This window comes from Lithobates pipiens, unplaced genomic scaffold (assembly GCF_037356315.1).
Source record: "Lithobates pipiens isolate NorthernLeopardFrog02 unplaced genomic scaffold, aLitPip1_a1.2 Scaffold_27, whole genome shotgun sequence".
NCBI classification, from domain to species: Eukaryota; Metazoa; Chordata; class Amphibia; order Anura; family Ranidae; genus Lithobates; species Lithobates pipiens.
This window is the reverse complement of record NW_027507788.1, coordinates 161,015,003-161,039,642: the sequence shown is the minus strand read 5'-3', so window position 1 is coordinate 161,039,642 and position 24,640 is coordinate 161,015,003. Positions and strand designations below refer to the sequence as shown.

Here is a 24,640-nt window from a genome sequence, read left to right as displayed (position 1 = left end):
ATTCCTGGCTATGCACTCTTTCGGAAAGACAGAGCAAAAATGAAAGGTGGAGGGGTCTGTCTGTATGTGAGAAGTGATCTCAAAACGAGTGAGAAAGAGGACCCGGTGGATGGAGAGTGTGAGAAGTATGAAGCATTATGGGTGGAACTGCATACAGATGTGCGTAGTTCAAAGTTAATCATTGAAGTTTGTTATAGACCACCCAATGTTAATGAGGAGGTGGAGACTCAGCTCCTTGCACAGATAGAAAGGGCTGCAAGGGCTGGGACAGTGATAATAATGGGGGATTTTAACTACCCAGAAATTGACTGGAGTAATGGCACTGCTGTGACAGTTAAATGGCAAACATTTATAAACCTATTACAGGACAATTTTATGGTCCAGTTTATTGAGGCCCCAACTAGGAATGATGCTCTGTTGGACCTGGTAATCTCAAACCATGCAGTGCGTATTACTAATGTTCAGATAAAGGAACACCTGGGTAGCAGTGACCATAACATGATTTAATTTGATTTTAGCTGTAAGCAAAAATCACATACGGGAAAGATAAAAACACTTAATTTCAAGAGAGCAGATTTTCCAAGGATGAGGGCTGCTCTCCAGGACCTAGACTGGGAGAGAATATTGGCATCAATGGGCACAGAACAGAATGGAAATTCTTCAAAAAGACTGTTTGTGATCTCACTGCAAAGTATATTCCCATGGGTAATAAGTATAAAAGGCTAAAAATAAAACCTATGTGGCTCACGGTCAAAGTTAAAAAAAGCTATAAACTATAAGAAAAGAGCTTTTAAAAAATATAAAAATGAAGGAACACTAGTGTCATTTAAATGTTGCAAAGAATATAACAGAATATGTAAAAAGGAAATCAAGGATGCAAAAATTCAAAATGAAAGACAGATTGCAAACGATAGTAGCACAAACCCCCAAAAATTCTTCAAATATATTAATAGTAAAAAGGTCAAGTCTGAGCATGTAGGCCCTTTACAAAATAATCTGGAGTGGGTGACTGGGGACAAAGAGAAGGCTAATTTATTAAATACTTTCTTCAGCTCTGTGTATACAAAGGAGCATGGGGGAGCTAGTAAGAGCTGTGAAAATGTGGACTAGACTTCCTGCAGAGGTGGTTCTGTCCAGCTCAGTGGATTGCTTTAAGAAAGACCTGGATTATTTCCTAAGTGTACATAATATAACTGGGTAATAACATTTATAGGTAAAGTTGTTCCGGGGAAAATCCGATTGCCTCTCGGGGGATCGGGAAGGAATTTTTTCCCCTGCTTTAGCAAATTGGATCATGCTCTGCTGGGGTTTTTTGCCTTCCTCTGGATCAACTGTGGATACAGAATTGGGTATATGGGATTATATGATATTATTATTATTATTATTTTTTTGTGGTTGAACTAGATGGACTTGTATCTTTTTTCAACCTGACTAACTATGTAACGGCTGTCCATAAGATGTCTGTGTAATTGTGTAAATTACTAAAGCTGGCAGAACACTATACAATCTCTGTACTGTTCAGATCTACCAGAACTGTATATGTCAGACCTAACATTCCATTCACATACCTCCCAATATTTTGAGATGGGAACGAGGGACACCTACTAGCAAATGTATGTAGGCATAGGACATGCCCCCTGCCACACACCCTTAAAGGAGAATTAACCCCCAAAAAAGGTTAATTGCCAAGTGCTTTTTTTTTTTTTTTTTAGCTCTATTCTTTAATATTGGCAGCAATTTAGAATCTGGATGAAAGGTTTAGCACTGGGAATCATTTTTTGAAAGATAAAAAGTGCTTTTTATATACAACTATATAGATCAGACCAACATGAGGGAGGAATGAGGGATGGAGGGACATTGCTCCAAATCAGGGACAATTGGGAGGCCTTGCACTACATAGTGGATGGTCAAGAGACTGTAAAGGAGATAGAATCAGATTGTATAGTGCATGGCCAGCTTAAAGCAAAACAGGTGTGTCTGGGGGTGGTTAGGTCAGTCCAGCCAAGCTTACTTTATACATATATTCATTTTGTGTGGATCTCACTATGGCTCCTTGGACCTCTGATCTCCATTTTGCGATTCTATTCTCCCTTAATCTTTACATTACATTTATTTTTGAAAAAAACAGCAGAAGGAGAGAGACACGCTCTCCCCAGACAACAGGAGAGCCGGAGAAAAGAGAACCAACAGTGGAAAAAAAGGCCAGAAAAGTCATCTGATTTGCACATTTACCAACAATTATGGAGTAATTTTTATAGCTGACTTCCAGCCTTCCCTTCAGTCTTCCACAGTTGTACAAGGTCCTCTCCTGTACTGAAATTACATACTTTGATTTCACTGCATTTCACTGCACATTGTGACCTTCTCATAATGTGCATTAGAAGTAGGGTTGCCACCTGTCCGGGATTCACCCAGACAGTTTGGGTTTTGAATCATGTGTCCGGGTTTCAGACCACATGAAACCAGGGCACATTATTCAGACCAGACTCTGGCTTCCCAGCAGGGTTGCTGTCTGTAGTTGTCTAAGGCAAGAGTGTAATGGGTTTTCGGTGTTCCCCCTTAAATCAGGGTTCCCTGAGCATCCCTTAGGTTAGAGTCCCCGGAGTTCTCCCTTACATCAGTCTCCCCCAGCTTGATGGTCCCTGGCCTACCCCTTTTTTTTCATTGGATTTCCATTCTTTCCAACATGGAGGCTCATCCATACCTCACAACATTTTGAAATGAGGGACACCTACTAACAAATGTATGTAGGCTTAGGACACACCTCTTGCCACACCCCCTTAAAGGAGAATTAACCCAAAAAAAGGTTATTTAAATCCACAAGAGCTTTTTTCTTTACCCCTACTATTCCTTTATATTGGCTTTAAAAAATTTACAAATGCAGCAATTTAGAATTTGGATGAAAGGTTTAGCACTGGAAAACACTTTTTGAAAGAGTGCATTTTATATACAACTATATAGATCAGACCAAAGTGAGGGACAAATGAGAGGGAAAGAGGGACAGAGGGACATTGCTTCAAATCAGGGACAGTCCCTCAAAATCAGGGACAGTTGGGAGCTGTGGGCATTACATAGGGTGGTCTGTATGCAAATGCAGCCTGCCTAGGAAATCTCTGGAAAAGCAAAATATAAGTAGATTAAATTTCAGCCTTAAAGTGGGGTACCCCCTAAAAAAAAAAATTTAAAGTCAGCAGCTACAAATACTGCAGCTGCTGGCTTTTAATAATCGGACACTTACCTGTCCCGGGTTCCAGCGATGCGGGGGAACGAAGCCCCCCCCCTCGCTCCCCGCTCCGCTCGCGGCGCCGTCATGCATACTGTGGGCACCCGGCTGTGGCTTCACAGCCGGGCACCCACTGCGCATGCGCGAGCGGCGCAGGGCTCCGTGATACGCCGTACAGTCACCTGGGACACGTGACAGGTCCCAGGTGAATGTGCGGCGCGAGGGGAAGTGATGTCACCAGCCCGGGCAATGAAGAAGGCAGACTACGAGGGACCCCCTAGCAACCGGTATTTAGAGGTGAGTAAAAATTTTTTTTTTTGCCAATTATTTTTTTGGGATTTTTTTTAAGATTTTTAAGTAGTTTTATTTTTTGGGGGGCAACTCCACTTTAAATTCATGGAGCAGTAAGTGATATGGTTGTACTCGATGTGTCTTTTCAGATCCTCTGGATACGGGTCAGAGGGACAGACAGAAGGATTTCCTTCAAGAATTAACAAATGTGCGAGTGTATCTGGACACGGTGACTGTGCAGAACTCTTCCTCTGTGCAGCTGCATTGGAAGGTGAGATAAATGGACTCCTGTCATTGGAGTAGCACTGATTGTCCCTTGTAGTAGTCGTTCCCATCATGGAGTAAGTGATCCACGTGGACAGTGGTAATTTGCAGTGCAGAGATTTCAGCACCAAAAACAGATCAAATGATTCAGTGGGGGAATTCACAAAAGAGACAAGTGCTCGCTCATCTGCTGCCTTTGCTCATAGCAACCAATCAGCTTCTACTTTCCATTTTCTAAATTTTTTTGGCTGTGCTCCATTTGAGACAAAGTTTGTCTCAGACATTTTTTTTTTTTTATGATTCTTCCCCATGGCAGGCAATGGTTGTCAATTTAAGTGGTACCTCAGATTCAGCCCCTTCTGTCTCCAAAAGGGCATATATTATATGTAATGCGACTAAAAACTCTCAAAGACTGAAAACTTACTAGAGGAAATGGCCAGAGATTCTTCTACAGGAGTGGATGGGATGAAGTCATGTTGTAGGAGACATTCAGAGACTAGGAACATGTTACATGAAACCTCTGGGCTTTATTACTATTAACCCTTTCATGACTAAGCCTATTTTTGGCATTTGGTGTTTACAAGTTAAAATCCATATTTTTTGCTAGAAAATTAGTTGGAACCCCCAAACATTATATATATATTTTTAGCAGAGACTCTAGAGAATAAAATGGCGATTGTTGCAATATTTTATGTCACACGGTATTTGAGCAGTGGTGTTTTAAACGCACATTTTTGGGAAAAGGGACACTTTCATGAATTTAAAAAAAACGAAACAGTAAAATTAGCCCAATTTTTTTGCTGATAATGTGTTTCTGGTTCGCTTGTTGGTTTCCCAGTGCATCCTGGGATATCTCATATATACAACACTACCTGCCCGGAGTTTGCATGTTCTCCCTGTGCCTGCGTGGGTTTCCTCTGGGTACTCCAATTTCCTCCCACAATCCAAAGACATGCAGGTAGGTTAATTGGCTTCTGTCCAAAAATTGGCCCTACTATATGAATGGAGATCTTGGATTGTGTGCTGCTTGAGGGTAGGGACAGGGATAGGGACAATTGTAGACCCTCACTCAGGTTGAACTGGATGGACTGGTGTCTTTATTAAACCTTACTTACTATGACTATGACTATGACAATACCAGCAAAAAGCTAGAGCTAAATAGAAGCCCCTCATAAGTAACAGGTGCTGTAAGAAAGCATTGTCATTGACTTCTATGGAGGCTTTGGAGGTGCTTTGAAGCACCAAGAAAGCAACATGGGGTATAATTTTTGAAGTAAATAGCAAACACACTGTGTGAATAGAACTGTAAAGCCCCATACACACTATCATATTTTCTGCTGATTTTTTTCCTTCAGATTTACCAAAACCATATAATATGAGGTCAAACCTTGGGAGTTTCAATTTGTATGCAATCAGGCAGGCCCTTGCACTACATGGTTTTGGTAAATCTGAAGACAAAAATCAGCAGAAAATCTGATAGTGTGTATAGGGCTTAAGGTAACCATTTTATTTAGTGACAGGGGCTTTGATTGGCATTCAGAATGCTTTAAAAAAGCATGTCCAGTGCCACATTTTGAAACAAGTGTAAATGAGCCCTAAAGGGCTGTATTTGGCCTTAAAGCCAAAGGTTGGGCAGCAGGGTTCTAATGCCCCATACACACGGTCGGAAATTCAGACGGAAAAAGTTTGAGAGCTGGATCTAAAATTTTCCGACAACAAAATTCGATCAGACTTTTTCCGATCGTGTGTAGAGAATTCCGATGGACAAAGTGCCGCGCATGCTCAGAATAAATTACGAGACGAAAGCTATTGGCTACTGGCCTCTTTATAGTCCCGTCGTACGTGATTTACCTCACCTCGTCCTGAACGATCTGATTTTCTGAAAACTTTGAGCGACCGTGTGTATGCAACTCAAGTTTCGGCCAAAATCCGTCTGAAAAAATCCAACGGATTTTGTTGCCGGAATGTCCAACCGTGTGTACAGGGCATAAGAGGTCTATTTATAAAAAACACTGCATAGCCATTCATACATCCAGATACAAATCTGCATGTACATTAGTTCTGTGCAAATGGGACAAAAACAAATGTTATTAGGTTATTTTCTCTCCTGAATGAACGTTCTTTTATTATGAGCCATAGTAAAATACTACATTATGGCCATTGAATGGGGATGAAGAGCATAGGAAATATATCTTTGTAACAAGAGATACAATATGACAATTCTAGGGAATACTAGAGGGAAGTACATTAATTGTATTTATATTCTCTCTAGCAGTCTATAACAGGGGTAGGCAACCTTTTGAGCACAGTGTGCCGAAAAATGTTTATAAAGAAATTGATATAACGAAAAAAATGTAACTTCACACTCTCAATCATGAAAAGGATTTTTTATAACGTAAATGCTGTAAACTACTTTAGTAGTGAAAAAATTAACATCCTGCACCTCCACACCTCAGGTCAGTCCCAATTCCTGCACCTTTACACCTTAGATCACTGTACCCCTGCACATGTGCCCCACCACTGTACTACCCTGCATATCTGCCCCACCTCTGTACCCGCTGCTCTTCTGTCCCACAACTTTACCCACTGCACATCTGCCCCACCTCTGTACCCCCTGCTCTTCTGTGCCACCACTGTACCTCCCTGCACATCTGCTCCACCGCCAGACCCCCATCTCCTCTGGCCCCCCACTGTAACCCCCTGCTCATCTGTCCCACCAATGTACCTCCTTTCTCCTCTGCCCCAACACTGAACCCCCCCTGCTCATTTTCCCACCATTGTAACCCCCTTCTCATCTGCTCCATCACTGTAGACCCCTACTCATCTGCCCCATCACTGTACCCCCTGCTTTTCTGTCCCATCGCTGAACCCCCTTCTTTATCCCTCCAACCACTGTACCTTCCACCATCATCTATGATATGTGTGATATACAGAGTGGTGGAAGGAAGCAGAGATGAGACACATATACCTGTTCTGGCACACTCATCCTGCTGATCCACCTCTCACATCCAGCCCACGTGCTTGTATGTGATATATGTGATGTATGTGATGTCACATACAAGCATATGGTATGGATGCGCAATGATGAGCTCAGGTCAGGGGCATTTTCTGAAAGCAGTGGGCCTGTGTGCAAGATCATAAGATGGGCCCCTGCAGCTGAGAAATAGCAGCGCTCTGCGCCACAGGATAAGTTGGGTGTGATTTTCATTGTGCTGAATACTGTCTGTGGCTTAAAGGGACACAGCGTGCAGGGGTTCAGTAGTAAATGACACAAAGGTTTAGGAATATTTTCAACAAAGTTCGCAGAAGCTCAACAGTAATTCAACAAACTGTCACCTGAGTAGCGTTTTCTCAATCACAGTAAAATCCCTTCATTCTGAGATTGGTAGTGGCAACCAATCGAGTTATCTTCATCCAGATGGTGGGCAGGGCTAGCAGGACTGTGATTGGCTTTAGCAGTGGCCAATGACAGTCCCGCCCCTCCTGCAAACAGGGACCACCCTCCAGCAGGACTGCACCCAATCTCTTCCCCATCACAAAAGCTGACGATCTCAGCTACAGAAAAGTTAGAGAACCAAACAATGTTTCCCATCCATTACAAACTGGGGGGGCACAGTGCCCCCTCCCCCCTCTCCCCCTCAGTGCAGGTGCAGCGTGGGGAATTCTAAAATTGGAATGCATTTTTGTCTCACCGAGGCTTCCCTGTGCTGCTCTGCTGATGGGGAGGTAGTCGAGTGCTGGCAAAAGAGGCTTCGTGTGCCGCTTGTCTGTGGTCCCAGTGCCAGGGGTTGCCCTGATCTACAGAATTGTTACATTGCATCTCTCACTGCAAAGACATACTGTATATATTTTCTGTGCTCCTGTTACCACCATATACTTTCATAATCTGACCTAAATATGTTCGTATTCATGAGCAAAGTATCCTAGTCCTGCTGATCAATGTAAAATGATTGATAATTTTCCGCTCTGGTTAATTGACTCCGTTTGATTAAATTCGTTCTACAATGAGTACAAATCAATCAGAAGGGAACTCATGGCTTTTTGATTGTTTGCATATTTTATGGTTTTGATCGAATCGCACATCAATCAGATAATAAAAACTAAGTGTGTGTGGCCACCGTAACACATATATACAGTATGTATTAATGATAAAAAATATATATCCGTGGTATGATTGGTTCTTTAGGTGTCATCACTGTCACAGTACACCGAGGGATACGTCGTATTTTATCGCCTTCATCTGCCCCCGGATTCTGAATGGGTAAAATGGCGCTCAGTCCCGCTAACAGAAAACAGCGCCATCATCCCATCTCTGGTGAAAGGACAGAGGTACGAGTTCAAGGTTCGACCATATGGACGGGCCACCTTTGGCACTGACAGTAACATCAAACACGTCCAGATCCCAGAAGGAGGTAAAGAATAAATGCTCAGAATTATACCATGATGTCATGCTCTGATGTCATGTGTCTTGTTTCTATCAAAACAACTGCGCTAAATAAATATACAACCTGTAATGTATAGAAGACCTTTCTCAATTACTTTTCCTAACTATGGCGACCATTTATAAAAGGACAAAATGGTCACCTTTTTTTTCCATTTTGACCATTTGTTCCCTGGTTATTTAACCCTTTCACTACCAGAGCTGTTTTTGTGTTTTTTTGCACAAGTTTAAAAAATCATTTTAGGCTTGAAGATTATGTAAAACCCCCAAAATATTATATATTTTGGGAAAGCAGAGATCATGTAGAATAAACTGTTGGAAGTTCTAATTTTTTATGTCGCACAATATTGACACAATGGTTTATCAAATGCAAAACTGCAGCAAAATTTGCATGCGCCTGTAAAACTGCAACAAACTTCAGTACTGTAAATTTTCCATAGACAACATTTTAAAAGCCCCTACAGGTCATCAATTTAAAGTTAACAGTGAATAATGGCTGTAGGATTATTGATCTAACATGGGCAGCAGTATGTATCCTGTGTAGCACAAGCAACGTTTTTGTACAAGGGCTCTAGACATGTTTATGTTTTTATGTGCAGGTACAGTATGTGTAGGGGGGCAACATTTTTTTGGAGGTTGCTGTTATTTTGCTGTGGCAGGTTCTCCTTAATGAGACATCAGGGGTCTGATGTCTCAGCTGCCCTCTATTGAAGCTAATGCAGCACTGATCGGTTTCCATTAGCATCTCTTCTGACCACAGCGGCCAAGTAAAGTGACAACTGAACCTAGAAGCAATGTAATACACGCTGTTTCCAGGTTTTTTCCCCCTTCCCGGTGGCGCCTGCCATGGGGTTCCCAGGTCCATAGGTGACATAGGAAAACATGGCGAGAGTACACAGGTGGGGGAGCTTTGCAAATGTACCAGGGTTGGATGGCAGTACAAATTATCAGTGCTGTAGCAGCGAGAATGTGTGTAAACCCACCCGCCGCTGCCAACGTATGTGGCGGCAGTGAAAGGGTGCTTGATCAACAGTTTAATTCCATTTTCCTTCAATCAGTGATTTAGCTGTTTTAAGATTCTGTCATTTGTCAAAAAATTGCATAGCTTCATCCACAGTAAACTAAAGAATAACCTTTTTTTTTTTTTTTTTTTTTTTAACAAGAAAAAATAATAACCTTTTCATAGCGGAGTTTTGTTCTGTTTGTTGATTGATCTCTTTGTAATAGACATTGTGTGAGCATGGCAGTGACCTCTAGGTGGCAGTGTACATCTGTCACACAACTACCTATTCATTCAGAATCAGATCACTTTCCTAGATAGTGGTAGACTTTAAATTATAAAAAAGAAAAATCACAAAATAAAATTTTTGGTTAGTCTAAGCTAGTGCTGAATCTACTATCGTCATGTGTTTTATTCTTCACGTATGTGAATATTTTTATTATTTTATTTAATTTATATTCTGTAGTTCTATTCCACAGTGTTGTACAGAGAACTCTAAGCCAGTCACATCAGCCTCTGCACCAAAGGAGCTTACACTCTAATGCCCCACCACAGTCACACACTATTATTATTATACATTTATTTAGCTCTGACATATTCGCAATGCTGTACAGAGAACACTGAGTCTCTGCACGGGTCGGAGGAGCATGCACTCTATTGTCCCACAAAAGGCATACAGACACGGGGCGCTGCTATAGCTGCTACACTGTTTTGGAAGCAGGTCCAGGACAAGGGGTAGGCAGAAGGGGAAGCTGCCCTGGTCACTGTGGTATCATGTGAGGTAGGGGGCAATATGAGGAGGTTTGGGGGGAGGGGATTTGTTGAGTGGAGGAGTTTTGGGAGCAGCAGGGGGTAAGAATTTTTCTAGAAGGGGAAATTTGGTGGTGTGTGTTAGGAAAGGTGATTTGAAGATGTGATATGGTAGAGAGGGGAAGATTGGTGCTAGGAGGGGGATTTGTTTTTTTTTTTGGGGGGGGGATTTGTTCTAGTAGGGATGATCGTATTTGTGCTAGGAGGGAAGATTGGGGGGGATTGTGCTGGGAGGGGGGATTTGGAGTGGGGGAGAGGATGTGTACTCGGAGTGGAAATTTGAGAGGTGCAGAAATTGTGCTATGAGGAGAAATTTTCCTCATTTTTTAGGGGGGGGATTTGAAGAGAGAGAGGATTTAGGCTGTGGGGGGATGGGGGGGGGTGCAAAGGTTTGTGCTGTGAGGGGGCATTTCAGCAGGGGACGGATTTGTCCTGGAAGGAGGGGGAATTTATGATTGGGGGGTAAGCATGCTGACATATATGGTTCATACATCTTGGGAAGGGGGTGCAGTTTGGTATGTTTTCCCTGGGCTCTAGATGATCTTGTCCCGTCACTGGATGGAAGCCAATATTTTCTAAAAAGGGTCCGTATACTAAACATGGAAAGAACCTACACAAACTTTCAGTAAAAATCCTGGTTGAAATGTACTCAGGACCCCCCAGCACTGCAAGGCCATTATACAAATTTGAAATTTCTCTGCTGCCCATTACTGGTTCAGCCTATAAAATTTAACATGGAAACTGCTAAGCCCTCACTATCTGTATGGCTTCTCCCTTTGATCTTGTAAGCTGCTCTAGAAGCCATAAAGGTGTAGGAGTAGCACAGACATCTGGTTTTTGTTTCTTTGGGTAAACAGTCCAGTAATATGAGTGTTGTATCCTCTTTTAGTTCCTGGGCACGCTCCTCGGGACATCAATGTTACCCTGGTTGATGACAGCAGTGGGTCGGTGTTAGTCAGCTGGGAGCCACCACCTCCGACCACTCACAGATGGAACATTAAAGCATATAAGGTAAGTCTTTTACTGCCAATGGCTTGGTTCTACTGCTCATGTATTAGTGCTGCATACAAGCAGTACCCTGGCATATACCTAAATAGTCACTCCAGCATGAGGTCCTGGGCACATGTACAGATTACATACCAGGACAGAGATGGAGGAGGCTCTCTTCCAAGTACATGGGGCAAGAACGCAGGAACTCCTTCTCAACCATCAACTGCCCGCAGCCTTCCACTACCCCCAGTTGGAAGGATGGACTGATCAGAAATTAACCAGGGTGGGCTGAGACGGGCACAAATTGACATGTGTTGCCAGCTTTATAAGTGGAGTCCTGAGGGAAGAAACAGCGAGAGCTATGTAGTCACTTTAAAAAAAAAAACAATTTAAACTACTCCAGCTAAGCTGACCTCATGCAGACTGATATAGACACATCTATATGAATACTACTTAATTTGTGGACAACCTTGCTGACCTGCTATCTAATGATACAAAGCCAGTTCTGTATTTATCACTGGTCTACATGAGCTGAATATGATGCTAATCAATAATGATCTCCTTTTCGGAATACTTTACAGACATTGATCACATACATAAATATTAGCCGTCTTGATTTTTAGACCAGGAATGATTTTTACAAAATAGACCGCAACCCTTGCCCATAGACCACGCCCCAACCCATAGACCGCGCCCCTGGCCCATAGACCGTGCCTCCCGGCCCATAGATCGCGACCCCGGCCTGTAGATTGCGCGCCCAGCCCTTAGTGTGCCTGACTCTGCAGGGTGAAGTATCCCAGTTACTTACGGCTCCTTAGGGGGTGCACTACATAAATATGAAATTTCACTGACTTAGTCCAGTACCTTTTTGGTGGTGCCAGGTGGTCAGGGAAAGCAAGCACTGGCTCCATCATGGGCAGTGACAAGTGAGTCTTTGCTGTTGACAGAACCCCCCTTACATTGGTGGCCAGTGTAGAAATCCCTCTTTATTGGCTGTTGATGTAAAATCATCCATTACATTGGTTGTCCATGTAAATTCTTTAAAACATTGGTGATCAGTATACATTTCCATTTACATTGGTGGTGGGTTCAGAATTGCCCTTACATTGGTGGTCAGTGTAAATCCCCCTTTACATTTGTGGTCAGTGTAGAAGTGTCACCTTACATTGGTGGTCAGTACAAATCTCCTTGACAATGGTTGTCAGTGCAAATTCCCCCTTACATGTAGGTCATTGTATATTCCCCCTTACACTGGAGGTTGGTGTAAATGCTAGTATTACATTGGTGTCAGTGTAAAAATCCCTCTTTTCTATTGGTGGGTGGCGTACAAATTCCCTGTTACATGGTGGTGTTAGGTGTGACCTCAACAAGTCACCTATTTGTCAGGTTATGTTACCGTTTCCCAATTGTTAGTTAGAGTTCTTATCTAAGCAAAGAGACACGGAGGTACTCAGTATTTCTGCTCAGAAGTCCGTGCTTAACTCTGACTCTGAGGCTTCTTTATTATCTCTTTTATAGACAGAAAAAGGCAAGCATCAGCAATGTAAAAAAAACAACATTTTGCAAAGAAAAGGCAATTCTCCGGGTGTTATCAGCTGATAAGACAATCTTCTGGGCGTAGACTGCTTTTTAGGGCTGATGCGGCCTCTTCTTATGCGTACGTGACTAAAGATGATGAGTCCTTATATTACTGAGAAGGATAAAGATAGACAAGTATTTTAGTAAAGCATACTGTCAACCATTTTGTTTCCACATACCTTGATCCTTACATTTCCCCCTTTGACATCACCCCTCCCTCTTGCCCTGGGTCCACCTGAACAAGTTCTAGTCGGCCTATATCCAGAGTACTCTCCCTGACCGCGAGTTGTCAGAGGGGTATACACCCATCCCCCTGGACAGTACCAACATCTAAAATTCAGGAAGAGTGGCTTTTCTGCAAGATGGGTGATGTCAAGAAACTAAATCCACCTATCTTATCCAACTTATCAACTTACAAAAGTTCCATCTTTTCTACAGCATTTACCTTGGCTTTCTTGCAAAAGCACATAAACAACTTAAAGCATGCATAAAAGAAAAATACGAATAAGAGCACCACTATAATCGTCATTGCTGCCTTCTTAACCCAAGAGAATAACCCTGAGAAACTAAAAGTTCCACCAAACGGATCCCAGTCGCGACCAATATTTCGGGCCTTCTCTTGTAAATTCTTTACCTCCGTACGGTGTTGTGCAATGATGTCATAATAGTCAGGTACCTCAATGCTGGTGTTATGTATCCAAGTACAGCACTCATAGTCCTCAGTAGTTTCACAGAGTCCTGTCAGTGCTGCACTCATACTTTCAATTGCTAATTCATGTAATTCTAATTGTTGTCTGATGGCTCTGGTCTCCAGATTTAACTTAGTAATATCATCAGAGTTTTTCTCCAAAACATCATTAATAATTCCTGTATAGTTATTTAGTCGTTTCATTAAGTCTATACCCCATCCTGTCCAGGACGGGAACCAAGCCCATGCCATGTCCTTCTTCAGGAATATTTCTCTTTTACTACGATACCTGAGGGGATACCTAGGGTGCATGCTAGCTTCTAATAGGTGATCACCTCGTTCATCACCTACTACTCCCATTACTGGTACTAAACTTGCGAGATAGCACCATCCCTGAGCTCTTCTAGGTATCCAAGTATAACATTTATCCTCACAACAGATATATATATTATTTCCCAGTGCTACTGATCTACTACCGATATTATTTCTATAAAGGGAGGTGTATCCATAAAGAGATAGGTTACTCACTAACCACCTGGTGTTGTTGTCTGAAATATTACCGAGGAACTCAGCTAACGATTGGTGTGTGTGGGTTATACTAGGGTAGAAGACCGTGTTTTTCCCAGGAGTAGCTTTTGGTATGAAAATGGACAAGTTAAATTTGCTGTCTTGGCATTCTCCATTTCCTCCCGTTGTGTTCCCTAGGTTGAAACACCAATCAGGGGAAAAGGCGAAGCCATTTGACTTAAACATTACTGTCTCGCTGGTATTTGTTCTAATTATGTTAATGCTACTGTTAGCAAGATCAGTATAGTTTATAGGAACTGCCATCAGTGGTATACTTGCTGTGCTGGGGTGTAATTTGCTACAAATCCAACATTTCTCATATCCTGACTTCTGGGCATAAGCATATTTAAACTTCAGTAATAAAAAATTTTTAGAAAATCCTTCATCCTTGTGTATTTTATTCTGTGAGGTAACCAAACTATTAGCCAGGATTACTGAAACAAAAAAGAATAAAAAGATACATGTTGTCATTTGCCAACTGGCTCCTTTTTACAGTGAGAAGCGTGGATCCAGGTAGGTTTCCCTTCCAATTTCACTGAGGTTGCTGTAATCAAAAGCACCTGGAAAGGACCTTCAAACCTTGGTTCCAGTGTCTTCCTGGTATGTTTCTTTACATACACATAGTCTCCTGGTTGTAGATCGTGTGTACCTGTGACAGAATTAGGGTCTGGAAGAGAAGAATACACACTCTTGTGGATTTTAGTCAGACGCTGTTGCAACTGTATTACATACGTAGTTAAACTATCACATTGCAATTGCATACTTTGAGGAAAATATAAACCTAATCTAGGTGCACTTTCAAACAGTATTTCATATGGGGATAACCCGGTTTTTCCTGTTGGGGTGTACCTTATAGAGAACAAAGCTAAGGGTAGGCACTCAGGCCATGGTTTGTTCAACTCCTGCATGGCCTTTTGTATTTTCAGCTTGATTGTACCATTTACTCTTTCTACTGATCCTGAACTCTGTGGGTGGTAAGGAGTATGAAAACTTTGTTGAACCCCTAACATTGCCATCACATTTTGCATTATTTCTCCCGTGAAATGTGTCCCCCTATCTGATTCTATTGTTTCTGGGAGACCAAACCTAGGTATCAGCTCAGTAATCAGTTTCTTGGCGGTGGCTTTTGCCGTAGCTGATTTCACAGGATAACTTTCGGGCCAGCCTGAAAATAGGCAGATGCACACGAGAACAAATTCAAAGGGGCCGCTCTTAGGCATTTGTATGTAGTCAATCTGCAGTCTCTGAAAGGGATATTGGGCCCGGACCTGATGTTTACGTGGGGTTTTCACTCTCTGTCCTGGGTTATTAATCAGACAGATTTGGCATGCAGCACAGTAGTTCCTTGCAGTACTACTGAATCCAGGGGCTAGCCATCCTTGGCTTACAATCCTATACATAGAATTGGAGCTGACATGAGTGGGTAAGTGGACAGCCGCTGCCATTGCGGGGTATAGAGAAGCGGGTAGACATATTTTGTCTCCTTCTCTCCATACATTGTCAAGGCCTGGTGCAGCTCCCTCCTTAACCCAACGGTCCTTCTCAATAGCCCCTGCTTGTTCCTGTAGTTCGATTAGCTGCTGCCATGTGGTTTCGGGCATACTCACCTGTACCGTGGCTAAGGTCTCAGGGCTTACTTCCCCTAGAGCTGCCTTCTTTGCAGTTAAATCTGCAAATGCGTTTCCTTTTGCCTCAGTTGTTTTTGCGCTCGTGTGTGCCGCTATCTTCATGATGGCTACTCTTTTAACCTTTTGAAGATTGTTCAGGACTCTTTTGATTCCTTCACCATGTTTAACAGGTGTGCCTGCTGCTGTAAGGTAACCTCTAGCTTTCCATATGTGGCCATAATCATGTGCAACACCGTAGGCGTATGCGGAATCAGTGTAAACGTTCCCTTCTTGTCCCTCCAAGTGTTCTAGGGCTTTCTCTAGAGCGGTTAGTTCCGCTTCTTGTGCCGACATGTGTGCTGGTAGTGACTTTGCCTCAATTACCTGTGTGTCCGTTACCACAGCATAACCTGTGTGATATTTACCTTTGTCATCGGCAAATCTACTACCATCTATGTACAGTGTGTGTTCTGCATTTGCAATGGGTATGTCTGTGACATGTGGGAACCCCGTGGTTTCTTGTTCCATAAGTTGAAAACAATCGTGTTCATCAGATGTTATGTCCTGAAACGAAAGTGTGTCAGAATCCTGAGTATCTTGTGCTGTGTCTACACCATTATCATCATTACTCCCCCCTGTCAAATCTGTCTGTAATGGTAAAAGCTGTGCTAAGTTAAAAGAAGTGCATCGCTGAAAGGTAACATTGGGGGGTAGGAGCAAGGTGCATTGTAGACGCAGCTGCCTTGCCATTGATATGTGTTTTGGCTGGACCTGTGACAAGATGGCGTGTATGTCATGTGTGGTATGTACCACTACAGGATTATCTAAGACAATTTCTGAGGATTTGTCAATGATAATTGACACTGCTGCAACTGCTCGTACACAGGACGGTGATCCTCTAGAGACAGGATCGAGAGCCACCGAGAAGTATGCTACCGGCCTTTGTTTGATGTGTTGTTGTGTCAACACCCCTGTTGCGTGTCCCGTGATTTCAGCAATGTACAAATGAAATGTTTTGGTATAATCAGGGATCCCGATCGCAGGTGCCGAAATTAGTAACCTTTTTAAGGTGCTAAAAGATTCATGACCTGCTTCTGTGAGTACATAGGGTACTATTTTCAAGCAATCATATAATGGCTGCATCAGAGAACTGGCATGTGGTATCCATTGTCTACAATATGACACCATTCCCAGAAACATACGAAGTTGCTTAAAGTTGCGTGGGACATTCATTTGTCTTATGGCCTGGACTCGTTCTTCAGTGAGGTGTCGAGTACCCTGGGATATACAGTGGCCCAAAAAGACAACCTTTTTCTGACATACCTGTAACTTAGTTCTATTCACCTTGCACCCTTTTTCAGCCAGGAATTGTAACAATGAGAGAGTGGCTTTTAAACAAGTATCGTTATCCGGACAACATAACAATAGGTCATCTACATATTGCAACAATACACAAGTGTCAGGCGGTAGCCATTCTCCTAACACTGTCTGCAGGGCTTGTGAGTATAGAGTTGGCGAATGCGCCATTCCTTGAGGTAGGCGTGTCCAGGTTAGCTGACGGTTTCGAAGGCGGAACGCGAACCATGGTTGACATTCCTCCGCCAGGGGTACAGAAAAGAAAGCATTTGCCAAGTCTACAACTGTAAATGAGGAGCTATCTGATGGTATTTCTGACAGTAAGGTATGCGGGTTCGGTACTAATGGCGTTATTGGGGCCAATATTTTGTTTATTGCCCTTAAGTCCTGTACCATCCTATACCTTATTGGGCCATCCCCCAATGTCTTTTTCTTAACTGGATACAATGGGGTATTGGCTGGTGATTGTATTTCTTTTAATGCTCCACTTTTAAGTAGAGCCTCCACTTGTAGTTCTATAGCTGCTTCCTGGGGCGCACTGAGTGGGTACTGTTTCTGCTGAGGGAGAACTGCTCCTGGAATCAGCTGTAGAGCAACCGGGGGTATGGGCAGAAGCCCAACGTCTGCTGGATGTGTTTCCCATAACCCTTCCGAAAGGCTAGACAGAATTTGGTCTATTTCCGGTGAGGGCGTATTGGACGGTTCTGGTTCTTCTTCCAAGCATTGTATTTTACTACAGATTTCTATACCCTCTGGGTCATCTCCTATTGCTAGGGTGACCATGCCATCTGGGTGATAAGTAATGTTCGCTCCTATTTTCTGAAGAATGTCTGCTCCTAATAAATTAGTGGGAGCTCCCCTGGAAATCAAAAAGCGTGACAAAAACATGTGATTTCCTATCTTTACTTTTAAAGGTTTAGTCAGCGGGGCATCAGTCAGGAGTCCGTCGTAACCACTTATGGGTATGGTGTCACGGGACGTCATGTGTGGAGGGACTACTGAATCAGACAACAGACTGCGTGACGCTCCTGTGTCAACCAAACAAGGAATATGTTTACCTTCCACCTTCATCAACATGTGGAGCATTTTGTTCTCTGATTCAGCTAGGACCGGGGCAAGTCATGCCGTATCGTCCCTATCATTGCTACTCCTCTGTCTGTTGTCCCTCTCGTCTCTGTCCGTGCTTCCTTCCTGTTCGTCTTTTATCCTTTTTCTACAATTTCTTTTTATATGTCCTACCTTGTCACAGTAATAGCAGGTAAGAGGTCTACGGGAGGAGTTCCCTCCTTCCCTAACCCGGGCAACAGTGTTAACTCCCGGTGTCCTCCTAGGTTTAGTTTCTGTTAGATCAGCTTCGATACCTTGTGCTTTCTGCAACAGCGCTCCTCTGTCCTGTAAGGCTCTCCATTCAGGAGTACACGTCTTTAGTTTGTCACCTATTTGTGGTACTAATCCTTCCATAAACTGTCGATTGAAAGCCCTAATGGTGATGGGTAGGGCTAAATCTAGCCCTTCGTCAGCCATCATGCTTTCCATATTAAGGTAAAACTCGGTAACAGTCTGACCTGGGGCTTGTTTTATGGGCGCCGTTGAGCCCCTTTCCCGCTGTTTCTCTTGGCAAAATTCTCGTAACTGAGCAATAAACAGGGGTCTAGAATCTATATGACGAGGATGTACTCCTGGCGGGTCCGTGGCAGGATCCCCATTCGGTCTAAGTGGGGTAAGTCTAGTCATGAATTGATTAAACATTGTCAGTGTCATTTTATGTCTACATATATCTTCCCCATCTTGCCAAGCTGCTTCATGTGTGTCCAGTAACTGTGTCACAAATCTGCAGAAGGCGGCGGGTTTTGCTACGGGATCAGGAGCATTCTGTACCAGTGCCATAAGAGTGTTAGCTGTCCAAGGTGCCCATGCCCTCAAGACAACTTGTCGAGTCACCGTAGGCGGTTCTCCTTCCTGCCCGAAATTTGGATTATTCACTTGTATTACCCTAGTCCGACTATGGACTGGAGCTACGGGCTCTGGTCTTTGAGCGCCGCAATGCACACATTCCTGTGCCCAGTCTGGGTTCTGGGTACCGCATACTCGGCATACCCACCCTCTTCCTCTTAAGGAAGGATAAAGTTTTGGTCTTTCATTACCTGGTGTGGTGGTGTTATAAGGAGGTGGAGTATCTCCCGTATTTACCCTATTGCCGGGAGCAGAAGGAAGACTTTTGTGTCGGACCTTCATATCCCATCCACCCTTTTCCTGACAATACTCCCATCCCTCCTCTTTAGCCCTGTTGGATACCTTAATTAGACATTGTATTTGTGATACCCATCCGTTTTTCAATATCTCTCCCTGTCTGTCTTTCTTTATTTCTTCCCAACCTTCTACACTTAATCCATTTTCTCCATCCATCCCCAATTTCTTGAGAATCCTATTTGTGCCTTGTGCCTTATCCTTCCCATACAACATTGTAATTATGTCTTTAACACTATAACATTTCTGAGATTCCTCCTGGGGTTTACCCTGTGTCTGGCCCATTTTGACAGTCTTGCCTAGGTGGCGTTTGGATCACTTATTAAGTGTCTCGTTGCCTTCTCCTCCTAGGGTGCCAAAATATTAAAACTTTGTCCGGGGTATTTACTTTGAAACCGAACTACTTTATACCCCAACCAGACAATGAATGCGACTACTAATACAGCAGACACGACAATCACAATCATCACTTATAGGTGGCCAAACACATATGACTAGATCTCCGGGACTTTGTGGAGACCTTATTCCCTTCCCATTACCATGGAATCTCTCAGCATTCGTTTCTTATTCCTGCTTTATCGAGGCAGTCAGGACTTATACTTTCAACCCGTTTTTAGGCTCATGAATCAAAAAGCGTATATCAAACTTAAGTGTCGGACCCCCAAAGTACTCTTACGAGTTAAGGGCGCATTCCGTTACCCATTGGGATGATATATGTTTCAATTCACACCATACAAACAGGGCTTATTTCATTCACAACAGACAGATGACAAGTAGACAGACAAGAAACAACGGTAACATAAGTCAAAATATTAAGTTCGAGACCCGCTTACTACAGAGGTTGGTGTTTACCTGAAGAACAATTCAGACAGATCAGGTGGGCACAGATCTAAGAAGCACAGAGTTTATAAGAAAATAAAGCTTTTCTTACCTGCGCAGGATTTGTCTGTGGTTCTTGATGTGCCCGACCTCTTTGTTCCGTCCTTATGTTCGTTCGCCTCTTGTAGTTTCTTTCTGCAGGTCCCTGTTCGGCAGCGCCAGAATGTTAGGTGTGACCTCAACAAGTCACCTATTTGTCAGGTTATGTTACCGTTTCCCAATTGTTAGTTAGAGTTCTTATCTAAGCAAAGAGACACGGAGGTACTCAGTATTTCTGCTCAGAAGTCCGTGCTTAACTCTGACTCTGAGGCTTCTTTATTATCTCTTTTATAGACAGAAAAAGGCAAGCATCAGCAATGTAAAAAAAACAACATTTTGCAAAGAAAAGGCAATTCTCCGGGTGTTATCAGCTGATAAGACAATCTTCTGGGCGTAGACTGCTTTTTAGGGCTGATGCGGCCTCTTCTTATGCGTACGTGACTAAAGATGATGAGTCCTTATATTACTGAGAAGGATAAAGATAGACAAGTATTTTAGTAAAGCATACTGTCAACCATTTTGTTTCCACATACCTTGATCCTTACAGTGGTGAGTGCAAATTCCCCCTTAAGCCCCATACACACGGTCGGACTTGTACAAACTTTTCCGTGGACTTTTGTACAAAGTGTGTTGTCCACAAGTTTGTATTGCATACACACGGTCGGACTTTTTGACAACAAACACGAACGTAATGACGTCACAACGTACTGACGCCGCTTCAAAAGAGGACGTTCAATGACTCCAGCGCCACCTTTGGTCAACTTCTGTATTGTAGTCTGATCGTTTGCAATGGTTCTGAGCATGCGTGTTTGTACCTTGTACAAAAGTCCGATGCTTTTGCATACACACGGTCGGACTTTGCTCCATCGGACTTCTGTTGTCAAAAAGTTTGTCCGTTCGCAGAGCCAACAAAAGTCCGATGAAAACAGAAAAAGTTTGTCCGATGGAGCGTACACACAGTCGGATGTTGCTCCAAAACAGCTAATTTGCATGTTTGTTGTCAAAAAGTCCGACCGTGTGTACGGGCCTTTAAAGATTGTTGTTCACCAGCGCAAACCATCCAACTTGAAGGAGCTGGAGCAGTTTTACAAGGAGGAATGGGAAAAATCCCAGTGCTAAGATGTGGCAAGCTCATAGAGATTTATCCAAAGCGACTTGGAGCTGTGATAGCCACAAAAGGTTAATTTGCCCTATTTGTTTGCTTCACAATAAAACAAAAAATAAAATCGTCAAAGCTGTGGGCATGTTCTGTAAAGTAAATGTTGCAAATCCTCAAAGGTTGTGAGGCAACAAAACACGAAAAATGCCAAGGGGGTGAATACTTTTGCAAGGCGCTGTATATCCAGCGTAAACTGTCTGATGAAGTAAAAGGATAGTTTGGGGCTCTGATAGCTCTGTCTGGAAGGATCAGATGCTCCTATGTATCCACCATGTACCTGTATCTTTAGATCTGTTCCCAGAACAGATACAAAATAAAAAGGAATACATATAAAAGTAAAGTCCAACAAAAGAACTTGCTATAAATCACGATGATGATGAGCAGACAATAGGGAAAACTCTTGTGCATAATAAGAATTCTGATTGATGCAGAAATCCAGAACGTGTTACAAATCCAAATTACATTTTATCACAAAGAGACAAGACTGATGCCATTCAGGTCTGACAGGTGAATCTTTCTTAATTATATTGTCAGTTTCACTACAAATTAACATATACTTATCTCAATGCTTTGCTGAGGAAGAGAGCAAGGAAACACTCGCTCAGCAGGAATGATTTTTCATTCGCAGCGGGGGAATGTCACAGACATTGCGGAGAGACGTCTAGATTGTAAAACAACTGAGCTACGCCATGTCCGCAGTTGTCTTATAATGATGTCTTAGAATCGCCCTGCCACTCATATACTGTATATATTAAAGGGCCACTAAACATTTTTATCACAACTTTCATAAAAGAGATTTTTGAAATGTATCTAAACCCAAAAACAAATAGGTATAATATTGCAGCCTGTGCTTAGATGAGGTGGCTGCATTTGTTTTCTTCACTTTATTTTCACTTGGTGATCCTACCAGTAACACACTTCCTGTCCTTGGGTGACAACATTCACTGTATTGTAAGGTGCCCACGTGTCCCGGATTGCCCGGGACATTTTGGCAATTAGCAGGTCTGTCCCGGGTCCCGGGCACCTTCATTCCGGGACAATACAGTGTCCCGGAATGAAACGGATACAGCCATTCACGATTTTAATTGATTGCGGAATGTCGATGATGTAATTCGGCCGGGCCAGCCCAGTGGTGTAGCGTGGGGGTGGGCAGCCCAAGTGACTTCTTCTTCCAGGCTGTTGTAGCTATGGGGGAGCAGTGTTGTCAGCCTAGGAAAGAACTACAATAACCTTCCCTCTTCTCATCTTAAAGCTGTGGTCTGACAATTTTTTTTTTTAAAGTCAGCAGCTACAAATACTTCAGTTGCTGACTTTTAAAATAAGGACACTTACCTGTCCGGGGCGCCCACGATGTCCACCTGAGGCCGAACTATCCTTCAGTCCTTGGATGCTGCCGCCGCCATTGTGGCTTCACTTCCTGGTACCCTACTGCCCATGCACGAGTCGTGCTGCGCAGTCTGAATGGTCCCTGCTGTCTTTGGGACCTGTGTGTCTACCAACAGAGAGCGTGGGAGGGGGATGGGAAGTGGCGTAGGTCACTGCGATTACCGCATTATACAGGTATCTGAAAGGTACCAGATGTAACACTGGAGGGGGGGGAGGGTTCTGTAAAGCGTAAGTTCCATTTTTGTGTGGACCTCCGCTTTAATAACATAAAGTGGAGGGTTTCTGTATCTCATAACATACCGGATGAGAGCACAGGAAGTTATCAGCTGACAAGATTTCTGGCAGGATCAATAGGTATTTTTGCACTTATTGACAGATATAACAAAAATGCTTTCAAGTTTATTGTTAGGGTCTACATATCCTTTAAAACAGAACTATAGGCAAAACTTTATTTTTATTTTTGGATGGAGTAAGGGAGAGTTATAACCTCTGTCAGATTTTTTTTCCGCCATCTGTGTCCCATTGGGGAGATTTCCCATCACTTCCTGTCTCACAGCCAAACAGGAAGTGAGAGGAAATCCCTTCAAATTTTGGGAATCCCTTGGGTGCCCTCAGGTCACCAAAACTAGTGTGCTCATTGGAAGATTTCCCCTATTACTTTTCTAGGGTCAACCCTAGGGATTTTCTATTACATTTACTGTCAATGATAATGTTAAACAGGACAAATTAACGGGGGCACAGACAGCAATAAAAACTGACAGGGGATCTAATCCATCTCCACTCTATCCAAAACAAAAACTAAAAAAAGTTCGGACAAACTTTTTTGGTTTTCATCTGACTTTTGTTGGCTGTGCGAACGGACAAACTTTCTGGCAACAAAAGTCCGATGGAGCAAAGTCTGAGCGTGTGTACAGAAAACCATAGGACTTTTGTACAAAGTACAAACAAGCATGCTCAGAACAAATGCAAAAGATCAGACAACAATACAGAAGTTGACCAAAGGTGGCGGTAAAGAGCAGAAAAACCACATGATTTGGTGAAAGTTGGCTGAAAAAGTCCTGCTGTGTGTATGCAATACAAGTTCAGGGCTGACGCCCTTTGTACAAAATCCAAGGGAAAGTTTGTACAAAGTCCTATCGTGTGTATGAGGCTTTAGTTATACTTTAACACAGCCTTTCTCAACCTTTTCAACACAGAGGAACCCTTGAAATAGTTCTCCAGTCTCGGGGAACCCCTGCTAAAAATTAGAAATCTACAACTCACAATACATTAGTGTGATGGTCAGTGGAAAGAATGGTCCCTACACATGTGGACATTGGGAAGAATTACCTACTTGCAGATAGCTAAAAAGAACAGTGGTGTCAGTGGGAACTTATCCAAGAGGCAGAAATGGCCCAATGCTGAAGGAACAACTAGCTATCTCTGGAGGAACCTTAGGGTTCCACTGAACCCTGTTTGAGAATCACTGCTTTAATATGTATAAATGTTTAAAAGGTTCAGGAACATTTCAGAACAGGAGATATCGTATATATTCAATTGTCTTCTGGGGGATCAAGAGGAATTTTCTTTTTCCTCGCTGTAGCAGATTGGACTATGCTTTACAGGGTGTCCTTTGCTTTCCTCTGGATCAACTGTGGGTATAAGATTCTGTAAATGGAGGTTTTCTATATCAATATATATTATATATTTAAATATATATATTTGAATCTACTCAGGGGTCAAGTCCTGGGAAAAAAAGTGTGGGAACTCCCACCCAAGATCCATTCCCCCACCAAAAAAAAAAAAAGGTACGCTCATATGCATATATACTTCACAGAAAATACAGTACAACATTTATTGTAAAGTGCCAGTTTACAAAAACAAAATAACGTGTCAAACAAAACAATCAACACAATGGGTGATGATCTTTCCCTCGCAGGGAATTTCTACCACAAATACACCCTGTTCCAAATTCTGTTACACAGCCCATTAGAAAATATCCCACAAACAGGAATAAGTATTGGCAGAGTATTGAAGAGTATTGGCAGGGTATTGCAGAGTATTGGCAGGGTATGTATTGAAGAGTATTGGCAGGGTATTGCAGAGTATTGGCAGGGTATTGCAGAGTATTGGCAG

The 24,640-nt window shown here is 42.8% G+C and overlaps 1 protein-coding gene across 2 annotated transcripts in view; it reads left to right on the top strand.

The window, feature by feature from the left end:
- ROBO4 (roundabout guidance receptor 4) overlaps positions 1 to 24,640 on the top strand; it is a 202,668-nt gene that overhangs the window by 99,174 nt on the left and 78,854 nt on the right. For both annotated transcript variants that reach the window (XM_077457781.1, XM_077457782.1), the window contains exons 7-9: positions 3,664 to 3,785; positions 7,965 to 8,190; positions 10,919 to 11,040. In XM_077457781.1, coding sequence (XP_077313907.1) covers positions 3,664 to 3,785; positions 7,965 to 8,190; positions 10,919 to 11,040 — 470 coding nt within the window. The remainder of the gene's footprint in view (positions 1 to 3,663; positions 3,786 to 7,964; positions 8,191 to 10,918; positions 11,041 to 24,640) is intronic.